The 26,381-nt window shown below is 42.7% G+C and overlaps 1 protein-coding gene across 1 annotated transcript in view; it reads left to right on the top strand.

Annotated features, from left to right (window-relative positions):
• The first annotated feature begins 2,438 nt into the window (after positions 1-2,438).
• Positions 2,439-26,381, top strand: part of LOC124776271 (ankyrin-3-like) — a 55,806-nt gene continuing 31,863 nt past the window's right edge. Inside the window, exons 1-3 of the mRNA XM_047251171.1 lie at positions 2,439-2,526; positions 10,193-10,359; positions 16,697-17,204. Of these exons, the coding sequence (XP_047107127.1) occupies positions 10,272-10,359; positions 16,697-17,204 (596 nt within the window). The 5' untranslated portion in view covers positions 2,439-2,526; positions 10,193-10,271. The remainder of the gene's footprint in view (positions 2,527-10,192; positions 10,360-16,696; positions 17,205-26,381) is intronic.

Here is a 26,381-nt window from a genome sequence, read left to right on the forward strand (position 1 = left end):
ACTGAATGTAACATGCATTTCTCGTCAGGCACGTAACAAAAATTACAGCACCAAGTAAGACTTCACCTTTTGAGGTGGACCGCAAACACTGAAAGTGGCCTGTAGTTGGCTGTAGGCTTGTAGTGCGCACGATGTGTCATAGATTCGCCTCTTATCCAATGTTATGATTAGCCGAGAGCACCAACGGCGAAATGGGGTGCTCAACGCATGGGTGATGTTGTTCATTATGGAGTTGGGTCTGTGGTATTTGTGGGCGATTCTCGTAGTTGGGCCCATTCATTCAGGTTACACAAAATTGAACAGCGAGGTTTATCTTAGCATTATTCTTTTGCAAGCATTGCTCTTTGTTCCGTATATTCGTGATTATTATGCCATGGACATTCCAGTCTCCCAGGATGGGAAGTGCCATGTGCACTGTCCTTAGCCGTACCTCTGCCATTTGGAGACTTGGAGTACAATCAGGCACGGAATCGTACTTTGACTACCCCACTATATAGATAGATGTTAGTTCCATAGTAAACCGCTGGGACTGTTAGGGCCGCCGCAGAGCTTAGTAGGTCTACAGATGAGGATGACACGTGTAAAGCTGAAATACTAAACACTCTTTTCCAAAGCTGTTTCACAGAGGAAGACCGCACTGCAGTTCCTTCTCTAAATCCTCGCAGGAACGAAAAAATGGCTGACATCGAAATAACTGTCCAAGGAATAGAAAAGCAACTGAAATCACTCAACAGAGGAAAGTCCACTGGACTTGACGGGATACCATTTCGATTCTACACAAAGTACGCGAAAGAACTTGCCCCCCTTCTAACAGCCGTGTACCGCAAGTATCTAGAGGAACGGAACGTTCCAAATCATTGGAAAAGAGCACAGTTAGTTCAGTCTTCAAGAAGGGTCGTCGAGCAGATGCGCAAAACTATAGGCCGATATCTCTGATGTCGACCTGTTGTAGAATTTTAGAACATGTTTTATGCTCGCGTATCATGTCGTTTCTGGAAACAGCGATCGTGTGAGACCCAACTCGCTTTATTTGTTCATGAGACCCAGAAAATATTAGTAACCTCTGGCGTGCACAGGGGAGTGTTATGGGACCATTGCTTTTCACAATATATGTAATTGACCTAGTAGATAGTGTCGGAAGTTCCATGCGGCTTATCGCGGATAATGCTGTAGTATACAGAGAAGTTGCAGCACTAGAAAATTGCAGCCAAATGCAGGAAGATCTGCAGCGGATAGGCACTTGGTTCAGGGAGTGCAACTGACCCTTAACATAGGCAAATGTAATGTATTGCGGATACATAAAAAGAAGCGTCCTTTATTATATGATTATATGATAGCGGAACAAACGCTGGTAGCAATTACTTCTGTAAAATATCTGGGAGTGTGCGTGCGGAACGATTTGAAGTGGAATGATCATATAAAATTAGTTGTTGGTAAGGCGGGTGCCAGGTTGAGATTCGTTGCGAGAGTCCTTAGAAAATGTAGTCCATCAACAAAGGAGGCGGCTTACAAAACACTCGTTCGACCTATACTTGAGTATTGCTCATCAGTGTGGAATCCGTACCGGGTCGGGTTGACGGAGGAGATAGAGAAGATCCAAAGAAGAGCGGCGCGTTTTGTCACAGCGTGATAGCGTTACGGAGATGTTTAGCAAACCCAAGTGGCAGACTCTGCAAGAGAGGCGCTCTGCATCGCGGTGTAGCTTGCTGTCCAGGTTTCGAGAGGGTGCCTTTCTGGATGAGGTATCGAATATATTGCTTGCCCCCTACTTATACATCCCGTGGAGATCACGAATGTAAAATTAGAGAGATTTGAGAGCGCGCTGACGCTTTCCGGCAGTCGTTTTTCCCGCGAACCATACGCGACTGGAACAGGAAAGGGAGGTAATGACAGTGGCACGTAAAGTGCCCTCCGCCACACACCGTTGGGTGACTTGCAGAGTATAAATGTAGATGTAGATGTAGATGTAGATCTGGTCTCGATTTCCACCGCATGCTTGAAGAAAGCCGAGGACACTCTTCGACGCCAAAATACCATCACTGTCGAGGCAGCAGACCGTGTGGATTGTATGTGCGTGATGACTACTGACACTGACTAGTTCCACGTGCGGTTTCGGTGTTTCACGGGAGGGTAGAGAAAGGGCTCTCGGATGAACAGCTCGCGGCGGTCGAGAACGTCCCTGCTGGGGGATCGAGCCGGTTAATGTCGCCAGCTGACAGCGACCACCAGGGCAGTCGCCGCAGTTATCGCGCACACATAGGGTCAGTGGTGTGTGACGTTTTGCCGGAACACTTCGAACATCAGTCGTGTCCATAGGTTATCGTTGCGGTGGCAGTGCGGAGGGAGGGAGGGCTGGATCAGTGGCGAGGGGAGGGGGCCAGTGGGAGATCGCGGGCAAAGGGGTGGCGCGGGGGGCCCCGTCTCATTACTCATCTGTGGCCTGTCTAAGCCAGCAGGACGATAAATGGCGGCGCCAGCGAACCGCCAGCGCACAAGCCACACCGCTGCGGGTGCGAGAGGACACGGGTAAGTCGGTCTCTACGTGTTTTTTCCGTCACCGTGCTGCGTGCTCTGTGTATCACTCAGCCCAACTTGACAGTATCCTGCTCCAGCTGTTACTCATTCATAAAACTTGTAGCTGTGAAGACGAGGGAAACTAAAGGTAGAATCGAGTTCTTTTTTATCTACATCATACTCCGCAAGCCACATAATGGCGTGTGCCGGAGTGTACTCTACACCTACATCATACTCCGCTAGCGAGCTAATAATGTGTGGCGGAGGGTACTTTCGGTACCACTATCTGATTCATCCAACCCCGTTCCAGTCTCGAATAGTGCGTGGGAAGAATGATTGTCAGTAAACCTCTGTATTCGCTCTGATTTCTCGAATTTTCTCCTCGTGGTTAACATGCGAGATGTATGTGGGTGGAAGTAATACGTTGTACGACTCCTCCTGAAAAGTGCTGTCCCATAATTTCAATAGTAAATCTCTCCATGATGCACAACGCACGAACAGGCCTCGAAACGCCCAACGGTACCGACCAGCCACTGTCTCACACTCAGCCCACAGGCGTCACTGACTGCCGATTTGGAGGGGCAAATGGTCAGCACATCGCTCTGCCGGACCTTGTCGGTTCTCGTGACCAGAGCCGCTACTTCCCAGTCAAGTAGCTTCTCAGTTGGCCTCACATAGGCTTCTGTCAACAGCACCGGACAGATCCAGTCGATTACTCACCCAAGTGGTGGCCAAGCCCCAAGCCCTTAACTTTGGTGATCTGATGTGAATCGGAGTTACCACTGCGGCAACGCCGTTATCGAGGTTATGTTACCAGACAAAATACCATCCATAAGCGAACCAGCATCCGCATCAGCGTATGTAACCGGCCTATACACTCGTAAACAACATGAGCGCAAGTCCATTTGTGCTGTATGATCATAATGGCATTGATACTGATGATGACCCAGGAAAGACCGAAATACTAAGCGTCGTTTTCGAAAACTGCTTCACAGGCGAAGGTCGCTCCGTGATTCTTCCCACAAACCGTGGCACGAGTGTCAAGATTACAAATTCCGATATATGTTTCCTAGGGACAGAGAAACAACCGAAATCGCTAAACACAGGAAAGTCTGCTGACCTGTCGATATACCAATTCCATCGTACATGGAGTATGCCAAAGAATTTTCTCCTCTTTTGGCAGCAGTGCACCGTCGGTCTCTACAGGAGTGAAGCGTTCTCAGTGATTGGTAGAAGGCAAAGGTGGTTCACATTTCCAAGGGAGGTCGTCATACAGACGCAAAAAGCTGTAGGACTATATCCCTGACATCGGTCTGTTGTAGATTTTTGGACCATGTATTATGACATTTCTGGAGATCAACAGGTTCCCCTGCAGGAATTACCATGGCTTCCAAAACAATGGTCGTGTCAAACCCGTGTCGTTATATGTGCCTACGGGACACAGAAAACCAGCAGATGCCATGTTCCTCGACATTCGGAAGGGGTAGAGTACAGTTATATATATCCGTCCAATGAAGAAAATACGAGAGTACGGAATATCAGGCTAAATGTGTGACATGACTCAAGGGTTTCTTTCAAAGAGAACACAGCATGTCATTCTAAACGGAGAGAAGTCTTCACATGTAAAGGTGGTTTTTGGGTGTTTTCCAAGGGATCCTTATAGGACTATTACGTATTACAATATATATAAACGACCTAGTAGATAAGGTGGGAAGTTGCATCACGCTTTTCGCGGATGATAAGGTTGTATACAGTTAAGTCGCAACGCTAGAAACTTCTAGAGAAGTGGAGAAGTCCTGAATAGTATCGACGCTTCACGCAGGGACTAGCAATTCTCCCTCATCATAAAAAGGTGTAACGTACTGCGAATTCATAAACAGAAGGACCCCTTCATTGTATGACTGCGAGATTGCAGAACATTCACTGGAAGCAGTTACATCCATAAAATATCTAGAAGTGTGCCTACAGAAAAATATGAAAAATATGAAACGACCACATAAAATTATTCGCTGGAAAGGCATATGGTAGACTGAGACACACTAGAGAAATTCTCAGGAAATGTACTGCAGCAAAAAAAAAAGAATTAGCTTTCAAAACACCCGTTCGAGCAATACTTGAATATTGATCGTCAGTCTGGGATTCCTGCCAGGTACGACTGATAGAGTAAATACAGAAGATCCAAAGAAGTGGAGCACGTTTCGTTAGAGGTTTACCCAGTAAGCGTGAAAGCGAACCGAAGGTGCTCAGTGAACTCCCGTGGCAGAGGCTGCAAGACAGCACTCCGCCTCACCCACCTCCTCACCAGTTATCCGATACACACGTCTGGTCTTCAGAATTCTTATGCAGCGTCACATTTCAAAACGTTTCATTCTCTTCTTCTCTGATCTCTTTGTTGTCCACTTTTTGCTTCAGAACAATGATACATTGCAGGAAAACGCCTAAGAGAAAGGTCTTAACATTTTACATTTATATTCGATTGTCAGTTTCAAGAACGCTTCTCTTGCTGTCACCAGTCTGCATTCTACATGCTTTCTGTATCGCTCATCATCAGTTACTTGTTGCACAAATTGCTAAGTCTTGTCTGTTGCTTTCAGTGTCTCATGTCCTAGACTGATTCCTCAAGCGCCGGTTGAAATAATTCTCATAAATTCCAGTAACACTGTTTTACTTTTGGTGATTCACCTTATAATCTCTTTTGAAGACGGTATCTATTCCGTTCAACTGATCTTCCGAGTCTTTCGCTGTCTCTGACGTAATGAAAACGTAATAGACAAACATCAGAGTGCCAGCCTCTTCGTCATTGACTAACATTTCCATCCAACTTGCGCAGTTATTTGTCGCTGGTATTGCAGTCTCTGCCTTTCTCTACAGTTTTTAATCTCTACAGCTTCGCCTAGTACCATCGCAGTTATTCCCTTGGTGTCGTAACAGATGTGGCGTCATCCTCTTCCTTCTATGTGTCAGTGTTTTTCGTATACATATTGAACAGCATCTGGGAAAGGCTGCAACTCTGTCTAACTTCCATCTCAGTCACTCCTTCCCTTTCATGACTTCTGACAGTTATAGCTGCAGTCTCGTTTCTGTATAATTTGTAGATAACCTCTCTCTCTTATTTTCTTCCCTAACGTCATCGGAATTTTAAAGTACGTATTCCATTAATTACAAACGCTTCTCTCTTGCGTTCACCTACAGTAAACTGCCTCTAGAAGAAAAGCAACTTCAGTCTGGTAATCTACATATAATCTTACTGGTATCCCGTCCGGCCTAGTGAAATTTCGTCTCGAGCAATTGCAGCTGATATCCCGAGGTCGCTTATTTCGGTATCTATCATTTACACGTTAATGCGACGGTTGAAACAATAGACCACAGGATGATCCTCCTCAATCAATTTTGGGAAGAAAAGGTTTAGCATTTCAGCTCACTCTGTGTAGCCATTTTGGTAACATAGAGTCCGGACAGGCGGCTTCGATCCCTTTTACACATTGAACACAAGATTAAGTCTCCTTAGGATCTTCTGACGAGTCAGTAGATACAATTTTACTTTCAAACTCGTCGAATTCTTTGATACATAAAGCTGTTTCTCCTTTCTCCAAAGGTCTCTTAAAGAAGTAGAGCACTAGAGTACTGAATTTCTCCTGATACGAAAAATATCTTTTTCTGACTATTCAGCTCTGTACTGGCACAGTAGAAGCTATCATATTTCCTTGTTTTCCAGCAAAGTCACAAATTAACAAATAAAAAAGCACTCGATTTGATGTCAGAAACACGTAACACCTAAGCATGAAATATTGTTTGTAAACACACCACCGCCCTCTCCTCTGGCAGCGGTGGCTGACGTGGAGAGGCCTGGGGAAGAGAGCGTGTCAGACTCCTCACCTCGCGTCTGTGTATCGTATGGTTTGCTTGCATACCGCGCTTTAATGCTCTTGCATACACGTATGGAATGAACCATCGGTCATTGCTCGAATATTAGTTAACGTTGGCGTCACACCAGTGCGGATGCAAATCAAAGTTATTAACAAATAATCGTGAGTATAGTACGACAGTGATGCTTAAACGATTAACAGTTTCTCAAAGCAACAACTACGAAGACCTATGTGAAAACATTCACTATCCAGAGGTATTGTACCTTCATCAAACACGAACTGAAATATTGTTCATTACTCTTTAAAATGCGCAACCATGAACTTCAGCTGCGTCGATCTCCACAAGCACAAAATTAAAGCTCGAACAATTCTCGAAAATCAATCACTGATATTGTGATCATAATATAATTACGTTTGCTTCTGCAACCTGAGTCGAGTCGTACCACGAAAATTATCTAAAAATGTTTTTAAAAGAGCGGAGAAACCAACGTTTCGGCCACGGATACAGCGGCCACCTTCGGGGTCTCGTGCGACGAGAATATACCAAGCCCCACATAAAGTTAAAGTAAAACCTGAGCTCAGTTAACCTGCACTAATCGTACTGAATTCAAGTTTAGTATTGAGAAACATTCAGAACTAAGTCTATTCTTACACACACACACATTACATTAAAGTAATCTTACATTCATCGCGGTGATGTTATGGCTTCTCATGACACAATCTATAAAACACTACGTAAGATACTAGTAAAGATCTAAAGTTTTATCACGTACGGTTACGTATACACCCCAAAATGGTACGCTGAGTAAATTTATAGGAATGAATGTATCCAACCTAATAGATGTGTCCTCCTGTCCTATGTTCATTTCTGCATTTAGATTTTACATAACGTACAACGTTTGTTTTTTATTTAGCAGCTTTACTAATGCCCAATTCCACGATCAGCAAACTAACAGATAACTATCAAACCTTAAACATTCATTAACTCGGCTGATCGGGAACGGAACTGGGTAGCTCACGCTGCCTACATATTACGTACAGCTGTAGCAAAGCTCAGAGTAATCGCACATCAACACACTCAAATTCTTATAAAATAGGCTGCAACTCTTAGAGCAAATAAAATAAAGGAAGTGAGAATTGTGCAGTGCTTACAGATATCCTTAGACTTCATTTCGTAGCTCATATCCTTTGACAGCTCAGAATGTTCGGTGGTTATTAGTTTCCTACTGTCTATTGCAATATTCATAATCGCATACATTCGACAACTGTTGCAATAATTATCGCGAAATTATGATCGGTGTTGCAATGATCTCGTCTCATGGCCAAGTTTTTAGCAGCGTCTTTGGTTTCATTGTAGCGTGTTCAGGAGACTGTAACACCCATATTCGAGCCAGCACTCATTGTCAGCCATTACAGTCGTCAGGCAGTAGTTTCCTCCCACCACCACGCTGGAAAGTACCCTCTGGCCTGTTGTTAGCTGCCTAAGGCTCACTTAGCCAGCTAATGCCGCTGCTAAGGCTGCTCCATCCCTCTCGTCACCTCGTAACATCACAATTTGACGGAAAAAAATCGCATTGCCAAAAAATAATTAATAGAGTAATGAAATTTCTGGAATATAATTCAATAGGTAATGTTTTTAAGTGATTAACATTGCAAGATTACAGCTTAACCCTTTCATGGATAAAACTCATTTTTTACAGATTTTTAAAATATTAAGGTGATAACAGTTTCTTTTCAGTCCCATTATTATATTTTCACCACCAAAATATTTTTTAAGTTCTCCATTTTTTCACAACAGGAAGTGGGACACACATGTCCCATGAACCAACGCAAGATACCTTTTCTCCTGACTCACTGATTTTGTAATTTAATTTTTTTAGCCATAAACAGGATTTTGCAGGGAATAAAATAACTACAAATTATACATGCATCTAATCTAAGCAGTGAAAACAACTTTTGTTCTCTTCTCTTTAAAGTTTGTGCTGCACAATCTGCATCGCTTCCTAGTACCACTGTCTTTCGGTACATGTTTGCCTACGTTCACGAGCCGGACGTCTTCTGGCACACTAGAGACTCCTCTCTTTGCTGGGAAGAAAGTGGGCATTGATCCCCTCTTTCTCCTGGATGAATACCCATTAATCAATTGTCTTGCTAATCTTTACAAATAATGTCTGCTTGGACACATGTGTCCCACTAATTTTATTTCGATTATAAGATAGTACAGTCGCTGAGAAGTATATTCCACACTGTATTTGTACTAAAAATGATTATTAAGTTAGTAATAAGATGAATTACTTACTTCAGACGTCGCTGGAAAGTGAGAAATGATGAAAACTGAAGAATGACACAAATAAGTGGCGTTGCAGCGGCCATATATACACGCCAGTCAACAAAAGTAGTCACCGCTTCTCTATTGCCTTTGCAGTGCAGTCCCGATTTTTTTCTTAGGTTCAGTACAGTCGTCCCTAGATGTCAGCACCGTGCAGAGCTGGGTAACATACGTCCCGACACTCGAACTGGCGCTCAAAGTTAGTGGGACATATATGACCCATGAACCACGAAAGGATTAATGTAAGTCCGATATAAGCCATTCTAAATGCGAAATGTTGGTACAGTAATAACCAGAAGATACTCGAAAATGTTGCGTGCAAGGATGCAGTCATACATCTCTTGTATTGCAGAAGTGGTGGATTTCGTTTTGTGGGATGGAGAACCAAGCCTGTTCCACTTGGTCGGTCGGTTCATGGACGGTTAATGCTGTTCGTGGATGACCCTGCAATTGTCGTCCGATGATGTCCCATATGCGATCGACTGGAGACAGAGCCGCTGATCTGTCAGGCCAAGGCAACATGTCGACACTCAGAAGAACATGTTGGGTTACAACAACGGTATGTGGGCCAGCGGCATCCTGTCGGGAGACACCCTATTGAATGCCATTGATTAGTGGTAGCACAACAGGTCGAATCACCAGATTCACATTGTGCAAACTGTACATACTGCAGTCAGCGTGCGTGAGATAATGAGGAGAGTGGTACAGCTCTCAGACGAAATTGCAACCCACACTGTAGCTCTCGGTCTAGGTCCAGTGCGTCTAGCACGCAGACTGGTTGAATGCAGGTCTTCAGCCACACGGCCATCACTGGCACCAAGGCAGAAACACTTTCCAACAGAAAATCCAACAGACCTCCATCCTGCCCTCAACCGGCTTTCGCTTGACTCGACCTTGTTCATACTCTTGAGATGTTGATAATAGCGCCTTTGTCGCCTTAAAAGCATTCTTGACTGACATTAAATCGCCGTCTCCAATCTCAAAGGTCCCTAACGCACACCACCGTTACAGAGTTTATTCAAAGCAAACCTGATCTCCATCCTCATAGTGAAGCTACTTGCACCACTCTTACGCGACTGGGGCCAAATTTGAAAATATGAACGGATATTATGTTTTAGATGCAGAAACACGACTACCAGCTTCCGTTTACGTCGCACAACTCCTTTGTGTTGTTAGTATTTAAAAAAAAATAAAAGTTGATAGGGTATGAGTGCAGTTAATATACGTACGACGAAAGACCTCATTTCCGCATAATTAATCATATTCAAATAGTGTTATGGTATATTCAATGGTCTCCTAAAGTTTTGATGGACATCGCTTAGCTGAACCATCCACTATGAATTGGAAGAATGAAATGATACTTCACCCTGAAAACTGATGTAATCCATGTTAGATTGATATATAAATGTATATTTCGTAATTTCCTACATAGCTTCTTGAAAGAAAATTAGTTTCGTAACTGTATTTATTCACAAAATTGCAGGTTGTTCAACGCTGTGCAAGAGTCGAAGATATTTTGAGAGAAAGACTTTTACTTAGCGAAACATCTACATCCTTCCATTATGTCGTGCAGTAGCATCAGTTGGCTCATCTGCATTTTTGTGGCTGTAGTGACAGCTACTGACTACAGCGACGTAGTGTCGATTAGAGGTAAGACTTTTACTTTTTTTATTTGGTATGAATCTGTGCAGGATAAGCAATAAATTTTTTTAATAAGTAATGAAGGTAATAACGGACAATTTAGATAAGAATTTTTTTCTCGTTTTCATGGTCCAAGGAATTCATTTGATGCTAACGTATATCACTGTGCTATTCCGTGATTTAATAACTGTTTTGAGTCGTACTGAAAGCATGTGATTGTAGTGGATGAACTTTGGAACATTATTGAGTTTCAGTATATCACTGCTTTTGGTATTACAGAGTGTACTAGTTAGAATGCTGTTCATTTACCTGTTAGATGTATAGATCATTAGATTGTTAATAGTAGCCTGAGTGTTGGGCCGTAGAATTTTCGAAAAGATTTACTAACACACTGTTAGCTACCCAAAACCGAATACGTGCTGTGATGTGCCCCACATTTGGCGTCGTACTTGTGGGATATAGTAATGTTCAGCTTTGGAACCCTAGTGTAAAAGGTGACACGAAACCAAGTAACTGCAAAATCAGAAAAATTCGTGCATTTATATTCTTATAGCTACGTGTACAGACCGACTTCCGTTATTTCCTTTGTGTTCTGGTAAAACTTGTTGTCATATAAATTCGCCCCTGAAACGTAGATTCAAAAAACAAAATATTTGAAACTGCTTCTCTTGGTAATTGTATCAAACCTTGTGCTTTTGTCGTGATACATTCCGTATTTTCATACGCTTCGTACTGCGGAAAACGTATTTTGTCTTATAGCATCAGTTGCAATCAATATTTGTAGTTTACACGTTTTTAAGTACAGTATCTTCGTTCAAAGAATCGTTTATCCCGGATTTCTGTGTACATAAACACTAGTGAAAGTTAGCTTTTGAGAATTTTAAGTAAGTTGCGAGTGTCTTTCATAAAATATTTCGCAGCAAGTTTGTTTCTGTGATTTTGGTTCTGTAAGACACACTATAACTAACAAACTGGGTTATAATTATCTTTCCATCTCAACAGGAGTGCAATTTATCTCCTTGTGTCGTAGATTAACACTGTTTTGGAATTTTTAGTGACTATAATCTCAAAAAAAATTCAGGAAATTAGCAACTTTTTCCCTGCTGCGCTAATAGAAATCATAATTTACGTACTAATAGCCTCAGACCTTAACGGTAACTAGTAACACTTTTAGCTTTAGTGATTTAGGAGTGAATCCTACACTGGATCGTGCTTGGGGACGATCATACTTCAACTAGTGTCGTGATCAATGAAGAAGTTAGCAGGCTTATATTATCATTATTTGTTTACTGTTTCGTGAAACATTATGCCAGCCAAAATTTTGTTCCACTGTCAACGCTGTGGATGAATCGGTTGACATTCGTGAGCAGCTGGAATTCTCCCTGACAACTGTCAAATCATTACAAGCTGCTGCAATATATGTTGCAAATTCCTGCTGGATATTGACGTTAATAATATGAGCCTGTGATTTAGTGGATTACTCCTATTAGCTTCCTTGAATACCGGAGTGATCTGTACAACTTTCCAGTCTTTTGGTAGGGCTCTTTCGTAGTGTGAGAGGTTGTATATGATTTCTAATGATGGAGCTCTTGCCTCAGCATGCTCTGAAAGGAACGTAGATGGTATGCAGTCTGGAGCGCAAACCCTATTTTTTATTAAGTGATTTAAGTTTCATAACTAATCCGACGATATTTGCTTCTAAGTTACTCAAGTAGGTAGCTGTCCTTGATTTGAATTCTGGAACATTTACTTCGTCTTCTTTGGTGAAGGAGTTTGCACTGTCATTGATTGTGTTTTCATTGCTGTCGCTCAGAAGAGACATTGACTATGTCCTGCAGCGAGCATAATTTACATACGACAAGATTCTTTTTAGATTTTCTCCTATGTTTCGAGATAAAGTTTAGTTCAATGCCGCGCTATATTTCGAGCTCCTGTAAAAGATCGCCAATCTTCGGGATTTGGCGTTCGCTTAAATGTAGCACGCTTTTTCCGTTGTTCCTGCAGCAGTGTTCTGACCTGTTCTGTGTGCCATGGGCATCATATCCGTACTTTATCAATTTATTTGGTGTGAAGCTCTGAGTTACTGTCGACATATATCTTCTAGTCCAAGCCGCATCTGGTCTACACTTACATTGTTAATTTGCAAGGATTGAAGACCGTCTCTGAGCAAGTCGTCAAGCGAATTTTTATCAGTTGCTCGCAGTTCGTGGTCCTGCGATAGCGTTTTCGCATCCCGCGCACGGGGTCCCCGGTTAGATTCAAGGCGGGGTCAGGGATTTTCCCTGCGCCGAGATGACTGGGTGTTGTTGTGTCATCTTCATCATCATCATTCATCACCATTACGGTCGGAGGAAGGCAATGGCAAACCACCTCCGCGAGGACCTTGCCCAGTCGGCGGTGCGGATCTCCCGCATCGTCCCCATACGCTCCTCGGAGTATGTGACCTCTTCATGATTATATCTTTCGTTTTTTCTTGGAGTATTTGGGGGCTATGGTATTCAGTCTTGCTACGACAACCCTGTGTTCACTAATCCATGTATCACTTTTGATGCTCCTTGTTAGCTCAGGATTATTTCTTGCTAAGAGGTCAGGTGTGTTTTCACAACCGTTTCCTACGCGAGTGGCTCATGGACTAATTGCTCGAAATAATTTTCAGAGAATGCGTTTAGCATAATTTCGGATGATGTTTTATGCGTACCTCCGGATATGAAGATGTATTTTCGCCATCATATCGAGGGTAGATTCAAGTCACCACCAACTGCAATTTTACGAGTCGGGTACGTGCCTGAAATTAGAATCAAGTTTTCTTTGTACATTTCAACAATTGTACTTCTGCGTTCGGAGGTCGGTAAGAATGTCCAGTTATTATTTTATTCCGTTTTCCAAGGACGACTAACGCACAAGAACTATCTACTTTAATTTCGCTACATGGTAAACTTCTACTAACAGCAACAACCACGCCACCACCAACTGCATTTAGCCTATCCTTTCTGAACGCATTTTGGCCTGTCTGAAAAATCTCTTCCCGAGTTGAGTTTAGCCAGCTTTCGGTGCCTTCTGTTATCGCTTGGAGCTCCGGTAACTTCCCTACAAAGCCCACGCCCTTAACTCTACTTTGGAGAGAAGAAAGATGTATCGAACAGAAACTATAAGGCTTGCTAATACTAATAAGCAGTACTCGGTTGCAGAAAACTCTTTACTGGCTCAAAAACGTTGCCCGTCACGCGGGTGGGGCACGGTCAAGCTATCTCGAGCGATGTGGGCCATCAGTCATAGCAGCGCAGAGTGACATTGATGACCGGTGTCTCATGAGGTAGCCTGACGGATCCCTAAGCCAGTGAAACTCGTCGGTTTGGACCTAATAAAGATTCTGCAACCTAGGACTGTCTTTTAATATTAATCAGTAAAGAAGGTTACCGTTCAACCGCGCCACAACGGACTGGAATAAATTTTGCAAGGACTGTGTTTAGAAAATGGCTTCTACATTTAAGTCCACTAGGGAGTGGGTTGGAACTTAGAGCATAACTTCTAAAATATCCTTCAGCCAATGGCAAATTTATTAATCCCGTTCAATTGTGGGTCGCGTCAAGAACTGCTGTCATATATCGCATAGAACATGAAGAAAACAATTACTTACAGAAAGTAAATACAGCCACTTCCGTAGCATAACATTTTATCAATTGACCACGGTTTCTATTGCACTAGCGTAATCTTCGTCGAAACATAAAGTTATATGGGGTACATGTAATCGTACTATGAAAACTGCCTTAGTGTAATCGGAACAGTGGTCAATTGCCAACAAAATTTTGTACAACCGAAATGGCTGTATATACGTTCTGTAATTAAATAGCGTACGGTTGTTGAATTACAGCCAATAAAGGTTTAAAATTTGAAGAAAACAATTACTTCAGAAGCAGCGGTAAGTATTCACTATTTTCTAGGCAATTTGTAGCAACAAAAGTGTCGAATCACTCTTTCTTGACGTCGAATCACTCTTTATTTAGGTAATTAAGAGGAGGGTTCTACTAGAAATTAGTTATGTGACATATAATGGATTGAATGTAACTTTATGACTCTCTTGTCAATAACGAGAGAAATTCGTTAAAAAACGAAAACACATCGAACTGCCTATTGGCAGTGTGAAGCACATAACTGCAGAAACTAATTAAGGAAACATTCTGCACCTATTCGGCGGCTTCTTGTGCAAAGGAAATGTTAAGAAACAAAAAGGAAATTCTAGAAGTGACTTTATTATAGTTTTCCAGCTATTACCCCAACAGCACCAAGATTTTACCATAACACTCATAACAAACGACCAGGTACTTTATTCCTAACCTAAAAAGATAGAAAAACCCAAATTTATTAACTGTTGTTGAGTTATATTGTACTTATTAAAGAGGTGCAGATGTGTTACAAGGTTCCTGAACCAAAATATGTTTTAGCACTCTCTTGGGAATATCAACACACTTTCAATAATTTCTGCTACCGATTATATGATCACCACAAATAAAAGTTTAATTGATCATTTTCTTCAGTAATGTTGACCTTTACTCTAACATATTTTTAAACATATGTTGAGGTCGTGAACCTGGAAGTAGAGAACACAACATTCATTCATTCTTGTGTTAATTTTAACTGAAAAATTCCAAACACGTATGGAATCTGGTAAAACTTTTCATTAATACAATAAATATGTTTGTCAGAATACTAAAATATAAAGCCAGTGCTATTTTCATAAGACGAGTATAAATTCCCCTTCCGCTAGGTTGTTATTGTCAGCGTTAAAAGGTGGCGTCAATTTGACACACAAAGGATATCATTGTCATTATTGTAAGTGATTCGTGATGTATAACTTTTACCAATAAGGTTCAATATACACTGAAGCAAAAAAAAAAAATGGTATAGGCACACGTATTCCAGTACGGAGATATGTAAACAGGCAGAATACGTCGCTGAGTTCGGCGCAATGCCTATATACGTCAACAAGTGTCTGGCGCAGTTGTTAGATCGATTACTGCTGCTACAATGCCAGGTTATATAGATTTAGAGTCTGAATGTGGTGCTAAGGTCGGAGCATGAGCCATCGGATACAGCATCTTCGAGGTAGTCATGAAGTGGGGATTTCTCCGTACCAGGTGTAAAGTGAATGCCAGGATCTCCAACATCACTGCGGCCGGAAAAAGATATCGCATGAACGGGACTAACGACTACTGAAGAGAATCTTTCCATGTGACAGAGGTGCAACCCCTCCGCAAATTGATGGGAATTTCAATTCCGGGCCATCGGCAAGTGTCAACGTGCAAACATCACCGATATGGGCTTTCGCAGCTGAAGTACGACTCGTGTGCCCTTGATTACTGCACGACAGAAAGCTTTACGTTTCGCCTGGGCCCGTCAAAACTGACATTGGACTGTTTATGACTGGAAACTTGTTACCTCGTCAAGCGAGTCCCGTTTCAAATTGTATCGAACGGATGGAGGTATACGTGTATGGAGACAACCTCATAAATCCATGGGAACCAGCATGTCAGCAGGGGACTGTTCAAACTGGTAGAGGCTCTGTAATGGTGTGGGGCGTTTGCAGTTGAAGTCAAATGGGAGCCCTGATACGCCTAGATACGAATCTTGCAGGTGACACGTACGTAAGCGCCCTGTCTCATCATCTCCATCCATTCGCGTGCATTGTGCGTTCCGACGGATTTGGGCAATTCTAGCAGGACAACACGACACCCCATACATCCAGAATTGCTACAGAGTGGCTCCAGGAACTCTCTTCTGAGCTTAAACAATTTCACTTGCCACCAAATTCCCCAGACACGAACATTATTGGGCATAACTGGGGTGCCTTGCAACGTGCTGCTCATAAGAGATAGCCACCCCCTAGTACTATCACGGTTTTATGGACAGTCCTGCAGGATTGGCGGCAGGGGTGGCCGAGCGGTTCTAGGCGCTACAGTCGGGAACCGCATGACCGCTACGGTCGCTGGTTCGAATCCTGCCTTGGGCATGGATGTGTGTGATGTCCTTAGGTTAGTTATGTTTAAGTAGTTCTAAGTTCTAGGGGACTGATGACCTCAGAAGTTAAGTCCCATAGTGCTCACAGCCATTTGAACCATTTGAACCTGCAGGATTCATGGTGTCAACTCCGTCCAACAGTACTTCAGACTTTAGTCGACCCCATGCCAAGTCGTGTAGCAGCACCTCTGCGTGCTCGCGGGGTCCCTACACGATATTAGGCAGATGTACCTGTTCCTCCGGCTCTTCAGTGTAGATCTGCCCGTGGCTTTTAGAAGTACAGAGAGTGCCGCGTAAGGGCAGAAGTCGTATCAGTGGCTGCTTGTTTCAGAACCGTTCGTGGTGGAGTCAGTGCAGGAGGTGAGGGAGTGGGCGGCGGTGCCGGGCGCTGCGGACGGCTCCATGGTGTCGCGGCTGTCGGCGAGCGCGAGCCTGGTGGTGGGCGGCGCCGGGGCCTCCGCGCTCCGCCCCGGCGCGCCGGACCTCGGCAGTCCGCGGGTCACCCTCCTGGACGTGGACGGCCGGGAGCTGCGCAGACTGCTGGCCGCCCACCGCACCCTGCAGGCCCCCCGCGTGCCCAGTGCGGCTCCCCAGTACGACTCGTCGGCAGATTGCGCCCTGCAGGCTACCCAGCAACTCTCTGTTGAGAGTGCGGCCGCCGCGGCCGTCCTTGCTGTCAGGTACTCCTGTACTGACCTCAGGGACGCTGCCCTCGCCTTCATCAAGGCTCACATCTTTGACGTGATGGCCTCGCAGGGCTGGGCCGACGTAATGCGCACTTACACAGAAGACCTCATCAAAGTGAGTCAACTGCTGTCTGAGCCAACCGCAGAAAACAGGTAAGCACAGCACCAGCATCTCTGCTGCCCAGTTCTACCTGGGTGCATATTTCCAAGACTACTGCGCTTGCCACTGAGTCTAGGCAACACCGACTCAAACGAGGACCTCGGTGCTTGTTGGTGACGTCACGTCAGCTAGGCATGGCGAACGCCAGGCCTGTTGCAGGCAGAAACGCCTGGGCGTGCTTATCACTATAAATCTCTTATTTTTTGGACAAAATGTTTGGTATTGTTTTGGATTCTGCAGTTTTATTTAGATGAAAGATTTTCTTACTATCATAAAGCTACAAATGAAGATCATTATTCTGTATTACTGAATCCTGTCGAAACAAACGTAGATCAATATGAGAAGATGCTTTGCCCCATTGCCAGCTTCGGAAATTTTACATTCCAGTAACTATATTTACTTGATCCATTTTGCTATCGAAACTTACCCCAACCCCCTTACAATGAACTCGTTTCTTTTATTTATTTATTTATTTATTTATTTTTGTTTGACATCGTCACTGGAAATGTGAACTAATTTACATGTGTAAATGTCCAACTGTTGCCAGTCATTAGATTACAGTCGTTTTCAACGAAAGAAATTCTAAACAGGAAACAAAATAGCTTCATACATTGAAAATACTGCTGAGCTTAAACTTTTTTAAACACGCACATTAGAAAAGATAAATATTCCCCTCTTCGTACTGAAAGGAGAAACTTTATAATATAAAAAAAATTATTTGATAAAACAAGTATCTCTCTTTTCCCTCTTCTTCGGTCCCCCACCCCCTCCCCCAACGTGTACAATCGCAAGACATTTCATTAACATTCAGTGCTCATCACCCCATAGTCAACCAAGATACCTAAAGAAGAGCACCAATACGTTCACAGTTTCTTGTAAAAGCAACCCAGTACAAACGTAACTTCCTCAGATTTACAAATAAGGTAAAGAAGCACGAATTCTGTTGCTGCTGGACCATGAAGACGTTTTTGTATATCAATCCTTAAAACAGGTGTAAACTTAAGTTCAGGAGGACACTATTTGTTAAGAAGTGTAATGAATTGCACAATTAATTGATTGCAGAAATCTCTCAGAACAATGTGTGTTGGTCAACTACCGCCAATAGTTTCACATTTTCCTGTGTCGGAGAGGGAGACACCACCATTATGAGTATGCCTGCAACAGTCCTGAAGTTCACCGTGCCTAGCTGACGTGACGTCACGAACAAGCGCCGAGGCCTTACTTTGAGTCGGTGTTGGTCTAGGGGACTGATGACCTCGGAAGTTAAGTCCCATAGTGCTCAGAGCCATTTGAACCATAACAGCTTCATTGAAACTAGCAATTTAACTGTATTTATTAGGAGATAATAGATAACAAAAATCTTGGAAAGCCCCTGTTTTTCATAAGCTCATAAATTGTTTCGTCTGTTCAAAAAATGGCTCTGAGCATTATGGGACTCAACATCTGTGGTCATCAGTCCCCTAGAACTTAGAACTACTTAAACCTAACCAACCCTAAGGACATCACACACATCCATGCCCGAGGCAGGATTCGAACCTGCGACCGTAGCGGTCACGCGGCTCCAGACTGACGCGCCTAGAACCGCACGGCCACGCCGGCCGGCCTGTTTCGTCTGTATTTATCATCAGTGGTTCTGTTAAATTGCATACGTGCCACAAACTGTTATTTAGGTTCTGGCACCATGCCTCCGAGCAAAAGCTGTGGGCGCTTTCCAGCTGTGGACCCAGTGATGTGATGCCGAGGACACATACAGAGCAGATACAGTAATACACACGCTTTGCAGGCAGGTCACACGGATGTGCAGGATTTGTTATGTCTGCCGGTGAACTCAGATCACTGTAAACCAATTATGTTTTGAGATCGTTTCCCGTGGAGTACAGTGATCTCCCAAAAAATACTTCAAAATGAGTACATACAGTCTCGACCGCAAAAAAAGCGTTTACTAGGTGTGTTTTTTAAGTAAGTGGCGTTTTGAAATTAAAAAAAGACGTGCTAAGATATCTCAATAATTTTATTTTTACATGAAAGCCTGTACCTTAATCTACGCACCGACGCCATTACAGTCTGATTCTTCCTTGTTTACGTTGTGTACTGAGTGTTTAAGATGCCTCCGATAATCGTGAGTCCCACCGACTGAGAAGTACGGGCTCTTATAAGATTTCTTAGTGCTACAGGCCTAAAAACGATCGATATTCATCGTGAAATCTGTGCAGTTTACGGTGAAAACATTAGGAGTGATGGAATGGTAAAAAAGTGGGTGATAACATTTAAAGATGACCGCACAAATGTGGATGATGAACAACGGAGTGGGCGTCCTTCGGTCGTTAATGAAAGTTTGGTGCAGAAAGTGGACAATAGGGTGAGAGAAAACAGACGCTTTACGATTTCCTCCTTGCGGAATGACTTTCCTAATGTTTCTCGTAGTGTTTTGTATGGCATTGTGACCGAGCACTTGAATTACCGAAAATTGTGCGCAGGTTGGGCACCGAAAATGTTGACGAATGTGCACAAAACCAAACGTTTAGACAGAGCATTGACTTTTTTTGAGCGGTACCACAACGACGGTAATGATTTCTTAAGCCAAATTGTTACGCACGATGAAACACGGGTGGCCTACGTCACACCCGAATCAAAGCAGCAGTCCATGCAAGTTGAGCAAGGGCATAGTTTTGCTGCAAGACAATGCTCGTCCGCATGTGGCGCATTAGACCAAAGATCTCATCACATCTTTTCGATGGGAAACTCTAGATCATCCTCCGTATAGCCCCGATCTTGGGCCCAGTGACTACTATCTGTTCCTGCACTTGAAGAAACACCTAGGCGATCTGCGTCTTCAAGACGATGACGAAGTCAAAACGGTGGTGATGCAGTGGTTAACAAGTCAGGCGGCAGACTTCTACGAGGGGGGTGTTCAAAAACTGGTGCAATGTCATGACAAGTGCCCCAGTATTGACGGAAATTATGTATAAAAGTACATTAAGGTACAGGCTTTCACGTAAAAATAAAATTAGTGAGATATGTTAGCACGTCTTTTTTTTAATTTCAAAGCACTACTTACTTAAAAAAACACGCCTGGTATTCTGTGGTAATCGGTTTCGGTCAGTTTCTGATCATCTTCAGACTCTCATACCATCATGGTAGGTGGCAGTGGTGGTCAATGGAGAGGGTGTTACGTCTCCACCAACAGATAAAAATTTAAAAGTAAACACAGTGCTTCACATTCGTGGAGTTATAAGACCCGCTCCATTGACCACACCACCTGCCATCATAGTATGAGGACCTAAAGATCTTCAACAACTGACCGAAACCGGAAACCTGAAAATAAATAGTTTTTGCCTTCGGGTTGAGACTGTTTACGTCCATTTTTAAATCACTGTTAACTTGTTTATGCAAAAGTAGCCTACGTTGTTGTTTGCTGTCTGTGCTGCTACCGACAGTGACGTGCCCGTAAATGGCGTCGCGCTGCATAAAGCGAAGATAAAGATGAGGAACAAGTTTGTCCCATTTAAAGCTATCCATTTTTTTATGTTGCCATGCTGTAAATCCTGACCTGTTCATAAATTACACGTAGTAACGCCGATGATTACTACGGTGTGTTACAAATTTCTCTTTCACTTTCTAGGTACATTTGTCTTATATGCCCACAATTTCCGTAACAGAATTCGTAAATTCTCACCAACTAGCACTGAACTGGGGATAACCTCTAAGAAGTGCACTAGGTTCCAAATAGAAGACTGTTGTTCTCAACTGAAGAAAGTGTAGATGACACCCAGCAAAGAAGGTGGCATAAGTACACATGCAGTCTTCACAACAATACGGCAGCCTGGGTCAGTTCCACGTGACGCCGAGCCTCTGCTTCACACTTCCCTCCCCTTTCTGTTCAGTTGAGCCACAGTATGTGCGCCACCCTGTGGTCCACTACCTGCTACAACACACAGAGGGAGGGGGTTTCACTGGGCAAATCGTTGCACTTGCTTCTCGCAAGAGCTACCCTCCAGTCTCCACCAGTCTGTCTTATTTGAATTTCTCTGTGGTGTTACTAAATGTCATCAAGTGGGCTCTGCAGTGGTTCCTTACTCCAGGATCTTCGCATCTTATCTGTTTGAATTACTAATTCATCACTAGACAATTGAAGTAGTGGATGAGTTTTGCTGTCCGGCCAGAAAAGTAACTGATGATGGCCAAAGTAGAAAGGACGTACAATTTAGGCTGATAATGCCAAGAAAAGCATTTGTGAAGAAGAGAAATTTGTTAACTATGAATTCAGATTTAAGTGTTAGGAAGTCTTTTCTAAAAGTATTTCTCTGGAGTGTAGCCATGTATGAAAGTGAAACTAAAATCTAAAAGTGAGAAATGGATTATTTACAGTTTAGGTAAAAGGGAACAGGGGCTTTTGAAATGTGATGCAAGAATGTTGAACACTAGATGGGTCTAGCACCTAGCTAATAAGGAGGTACTGAACAGAATTAGGGAGACAAGAAATTTGTGGCGCACCTTGACCAAAAGAAGGAATCGATTGACAGGGCATATTCTGAGACCTCAATGGATCATCAGTTTAGTACTGGAGGGAAGTGTAGGGAGTAAAAAATCGTAGAGGGAGACTAAGAGATGAATACAGTAAGGAGATTCAGAAAAATGTAGGTTGCGGTAGTTACTAGGAGATGATGAGGCTAGCATACGATGGAACAGTGTTGAGAGATGTATCAAACGAGACATCAGACGGAAGACCACAACAATAACAACAGCAACAACAACAACAACCACACCCGACCCACACACACACATATATAAACAAACACACATAACAGATCTACATCTACATCTACATTTATACTCCGCAAGCCACCCAACGGTGTGTGGCAGAGGGCACTTTACGCGCCACTGTCATTACCTCCCCTTCCTGTTACAGTCGCGTATGGTTCGCGGGAAGAACGACTGCCGGAAAGCCTCCGTGCGCGCTCGAATCTTTTCTAAAGGTATTTCTCTGGAGTGTAGCCATGTATGAAAGTGAAAGTAAAGTCTAATAGTGAGAAATGGATTATTTACAGTTTAGGTGGAAGGGAACAGGGGCTTTTGAAATGTCAGTTTACAGACATTAGCCTGTATCTTCAGGTCACTGACAGAAGTCACAGCAGTTTACCTCTTTCTCTGTACGGTCAAGTAGCCCTGAGTCTGTACTATACCCTTTCTCTAATGTAACCCCTTTCTCATTAATTACAATCATATTGACCCTTTCATTCTCAAGGAAATCGTCTAATCACGGTCTGATGGTTACAGTTTCACTGAACACAACTATGAAAAGGAATTTATTTCATTGTAGTAACAACATCTGATCAGTTGTCAGGCGTAAATGTGTGTATAAATATTGTCTCTGCTTCCAGAATGAGATTTTCACCCTGCAGCGGAATGTGCGCTGATATGAAACTTCCTGGCGGATTAAAACTGTGTGCAAAACCTGTGTGGCAAAGGTCCCGAGTTCGAGTCTCGGTCCGGCATACAGTTTTGATCCGTCAGGAAGTTTCATTGTCTCTGCTTACTATAATGATCTTCCTCTCTCACCCATTCAGCTTTGCAGTCATATGATACTCAATATCCATCACATCAGTGAAGTACTTGTCGACCATTATGATTCAAATATACTTACACGTAAATGTTTCAGTTTCTGGGGCCATAATTATAAAGGCTTTTAGAAGTTTTACTGGAACTGTTTCAAAATATCACAAAATCTTTGTCTCTTTTTAATGTTTGTATATTTCTTTACTACTCATCAATTATTAAGGTTTAAAATACTTTTGCTATATGGAATGTGTAATACTAAAAAGTCCGTGAAGCCTGTTGAATCCCTCAGTACCCTTTATCACGACAGAGTTTACCTAGCAAGTTTTGGAAGCATTCCTGCAGTACTAGAGTTTTCGCTATCGCCGAGATCTGAAAGAGAATTGTGCTGGAACGCTGCAGCCCTCTTCTGCTCCAGGCCGCTGATGCTGCCAGATTCCGTCGTTCTCTGAAACGGTCGGTACTTACGCAGCTTCGCTATGGACAGACGTCACAACGTGTTAAGTGCAGTAGTACACGCACATGATTCTCGAATGCTGACATCAGACTGAGGGAAAATTACTAATACAATTAAAACAGTTCCTGTATAAGGAGACCTATTCCGAGGGAAGTGGACTGTGCGCAGTCTCGAACACGCATATATTCATAATGGATACGACTGTCTATGCATGTACATGTGAACACTGACACATTCCAATACCGTTCGTTAGGAACGAAAAATAGCTCATCTATTCACAAACTTTTATTTATGTAGTGTTCTTGTAGTCTTTAATAACATTTTATTACTCTTAAACGGACTTTTATAAGCCTTAGCACTTAACTTTTGTGTTTAAAGCAATAACACAGTGGCAGGAAAATTTCCATGTGCCCCTCGACGTTTATTCTCGCCATCAGCTGAAGATCGAAGCTACAATTTCGGTTACTCCTCTTCTCCTCATCCCAATAACAGATCAGAATACTCGGCGTTGGAGAGCGCCTCTTTATTGCAGTTGATGATGTCTGCTGTTACGCTAATATCGATAAATTTAATTTGTTTTTCTACAGTTCTTACGAGAAATAAATAATAAAACTGACATAACAATATCTTATGACACTTTCCCTCCTCATTATCAACATACAGATGTATTATTACGCCTTGCTCCTATGAATTTCATCCCCACCCAACTAAAACCTGCTATTCCCTTATCATCTGTATCTCCCACAGCCTCATCCCTGACACACGAGCTACGTACACATTCTACTAATTATAGTGCTACATTAAATAGAAAAATCGTAATCGCCATTCCGAGTTCTGTGTGATGGTTGCTGTTATGTATTTAAACTATGTTGTCCAAAAAGATCTCGTATGGGTCCTGCTTAGCGATTGACACTTGTTCAGGTATTTACAGTCGACAAAACGAAACTTTTGGCACGGCAATTGACTAAGTCCCACGTCACTCATTCATGGGGTGTACAGCCACGTCACGAATTTTGGCAGTCCTTTCGCCCCATTACTGCCTATAATGGGCTACAGCAGAAACATATTATCTGACCAGCCTGACCTAGTATAAGCAACATTAGAAATTAAAACGAATTAAACATTATCCACGGGAGGATATGATGTCGACAGCGGTCGCGAAGTATGTAGTGGTTTAACCAGCAGCACTACAGTAGATCCAGTTCGTAAGAAGTTGTGTGAGACGTTCACAGCCAAAGACCCAGATAATCATTCGTTCGGTTGCGCCACGTTGCCAGTACGTCCTCATTGTGGTAGATGCCAACTGCGTTTCTGTGGTGGCATCTCTTGTTTGGATGAGTAAAACACTGGTGCGTATAATTTGTTGTGTATAAGGGGATTATTATTGTAAGAGCTAATAAGAAATGTGTCACAGAACTCACAGAATATTAAACAGAATACTGAGAAATTATTTTGGCGGGATTTGCTTTATAGGATGAGAAAATATTATCATTCAGAGGAGTAGGTATTTTTAGATCATTCAGACGTAGAGTAAAATTTTATTTTGTACAAAGGTACTATTTCAAACATAAGAGAGAGTAACTAAACGAGTAATTATTAAGTTTTTGGCATGAGTGAAACTGGTAATGATATACTTTTCTTTCATATTACCCATTGAAATATAAGTGCCCGGCTCAACAGCATTACTTTTCCACTTTTACTAAGGAGCACTAGAACTATCAATTTCGAGAACAGTGTGGTCCAAATTGAGTTACGGAAGAGAAAGTTTTGTCTGCATTTAGAAAATTATTTGCGGATGTTGCAGACAGAACGAGAAAGCAGATGCAGCAGAAACTATCATTAACATGATATCGAGTAATAGGAAATAGATGTTTAGTGATGAGCTCAAAATTTTTGATCCCAGAGTAAAATTACAAACACGCTGGGAAAAATAACTTCAACTGTTCAGCGCTACGGGTCTGAACAAGACATTCACACTGTGTCAGAAAATATTTATTAATATTTCATTGGACGTGTACAGTTATCCAAAAGAAATTCGACGACCTTCCAAATGACAAGGAAAGCATAGAATATGGTTTTCCAACGAAAACTACCTTTCGTTTTCCTCTAAGTTAGAAGAAAAATATAACTCAATAATGTGTAAGGTCTGCAGGTGTGAATTACAGGTGTCAGATGTTAGAATGCAGTCACAGAGTTCAGTTCGAGAAATGGCCTGATTATGTTCTGACCTGACATTGTTTTTAATTTAACAAAAGAATACCATCATTATCTAAAATTATTTTGAATTTGAAGGGAAGGTGCCTGTTACGGGAGACATCGCTAGTGTGATGCAGCTGTATCCTGACTAAAGTAGGAGCTCATCTTTGTTGGGAAGTACCAGAACTTCGATTCTCATACCGCCAGAGGCGCAGATCAGTGACCCTAAGACCATTAGGAGCTGGACATTATAAGGAGTAATTGATTTTAAAAGTGTATAACGAATTGTCGTTCAAGCCACGCAGAATAACTACGAGTCCAGGTTTCTAGCGCAGCATGGCTTATTCCGAATATGTGACCCCATAGGTATATTAATACGCTGCATCATCGCATATTGGGACACACTATCTCGTATTAGGATAACTTCAGTTAGCCGCCCTAGAAGCGGGATTCGGACGCTTACGTTTACAGACGAGTTTGACAATTTTGTAAACTTTGCGAAGTCATCTGGTGATGATCCCGTTGCACGTATACATGATGGGCATCATAAACTGAAGCGCCAGAGAAATTGGTATAGGTATGTGTATTCAAATACAGAGATATGTAAACAGGCAGAAAACGGCGCTCCTGTCGGCAACGCCTTTATAGGACGATAAGTGTCTGGCGCATTTGTTAGATCGGTTAGTGCTGCTACAATGACAGGTTATATCGATTTAAGTGAATTTGAACGTGGTGTTATAGTCGGCGCATGAGAGATGGGACATAGCATCTCCCAGATAGCGGTGAAGTGGGAGTTTTCTTGTACGGCCATACCCGAATGTACAATGAATATCAGGAATTCGGTAAAACATCAAATCTCCAACATCACTGCGGCCGGAAAAAGATCCTGCAAGAACGGCACTAACAACGACTGAAGATAATCGTTCAACGTGACAGAAGTGCAGCCCTTCCCCAAATTGCT

Source organism: Schistocerca piceifrons, chromosome 2 (genome assembly GCF_021461385.2).
Source record: "Schistocerca piceifrons isolate TAMUIC-IGC-003096 chromosome 2, iqSchPice1.1, whole genome shotgun sequence".
Taxonomy (NCBI): Eukaryota; Metazoa; Arthropoda; class Insecta; order Orthoptera; family Acrididae; genus Schistocerca; species Schistocerca piceifrons.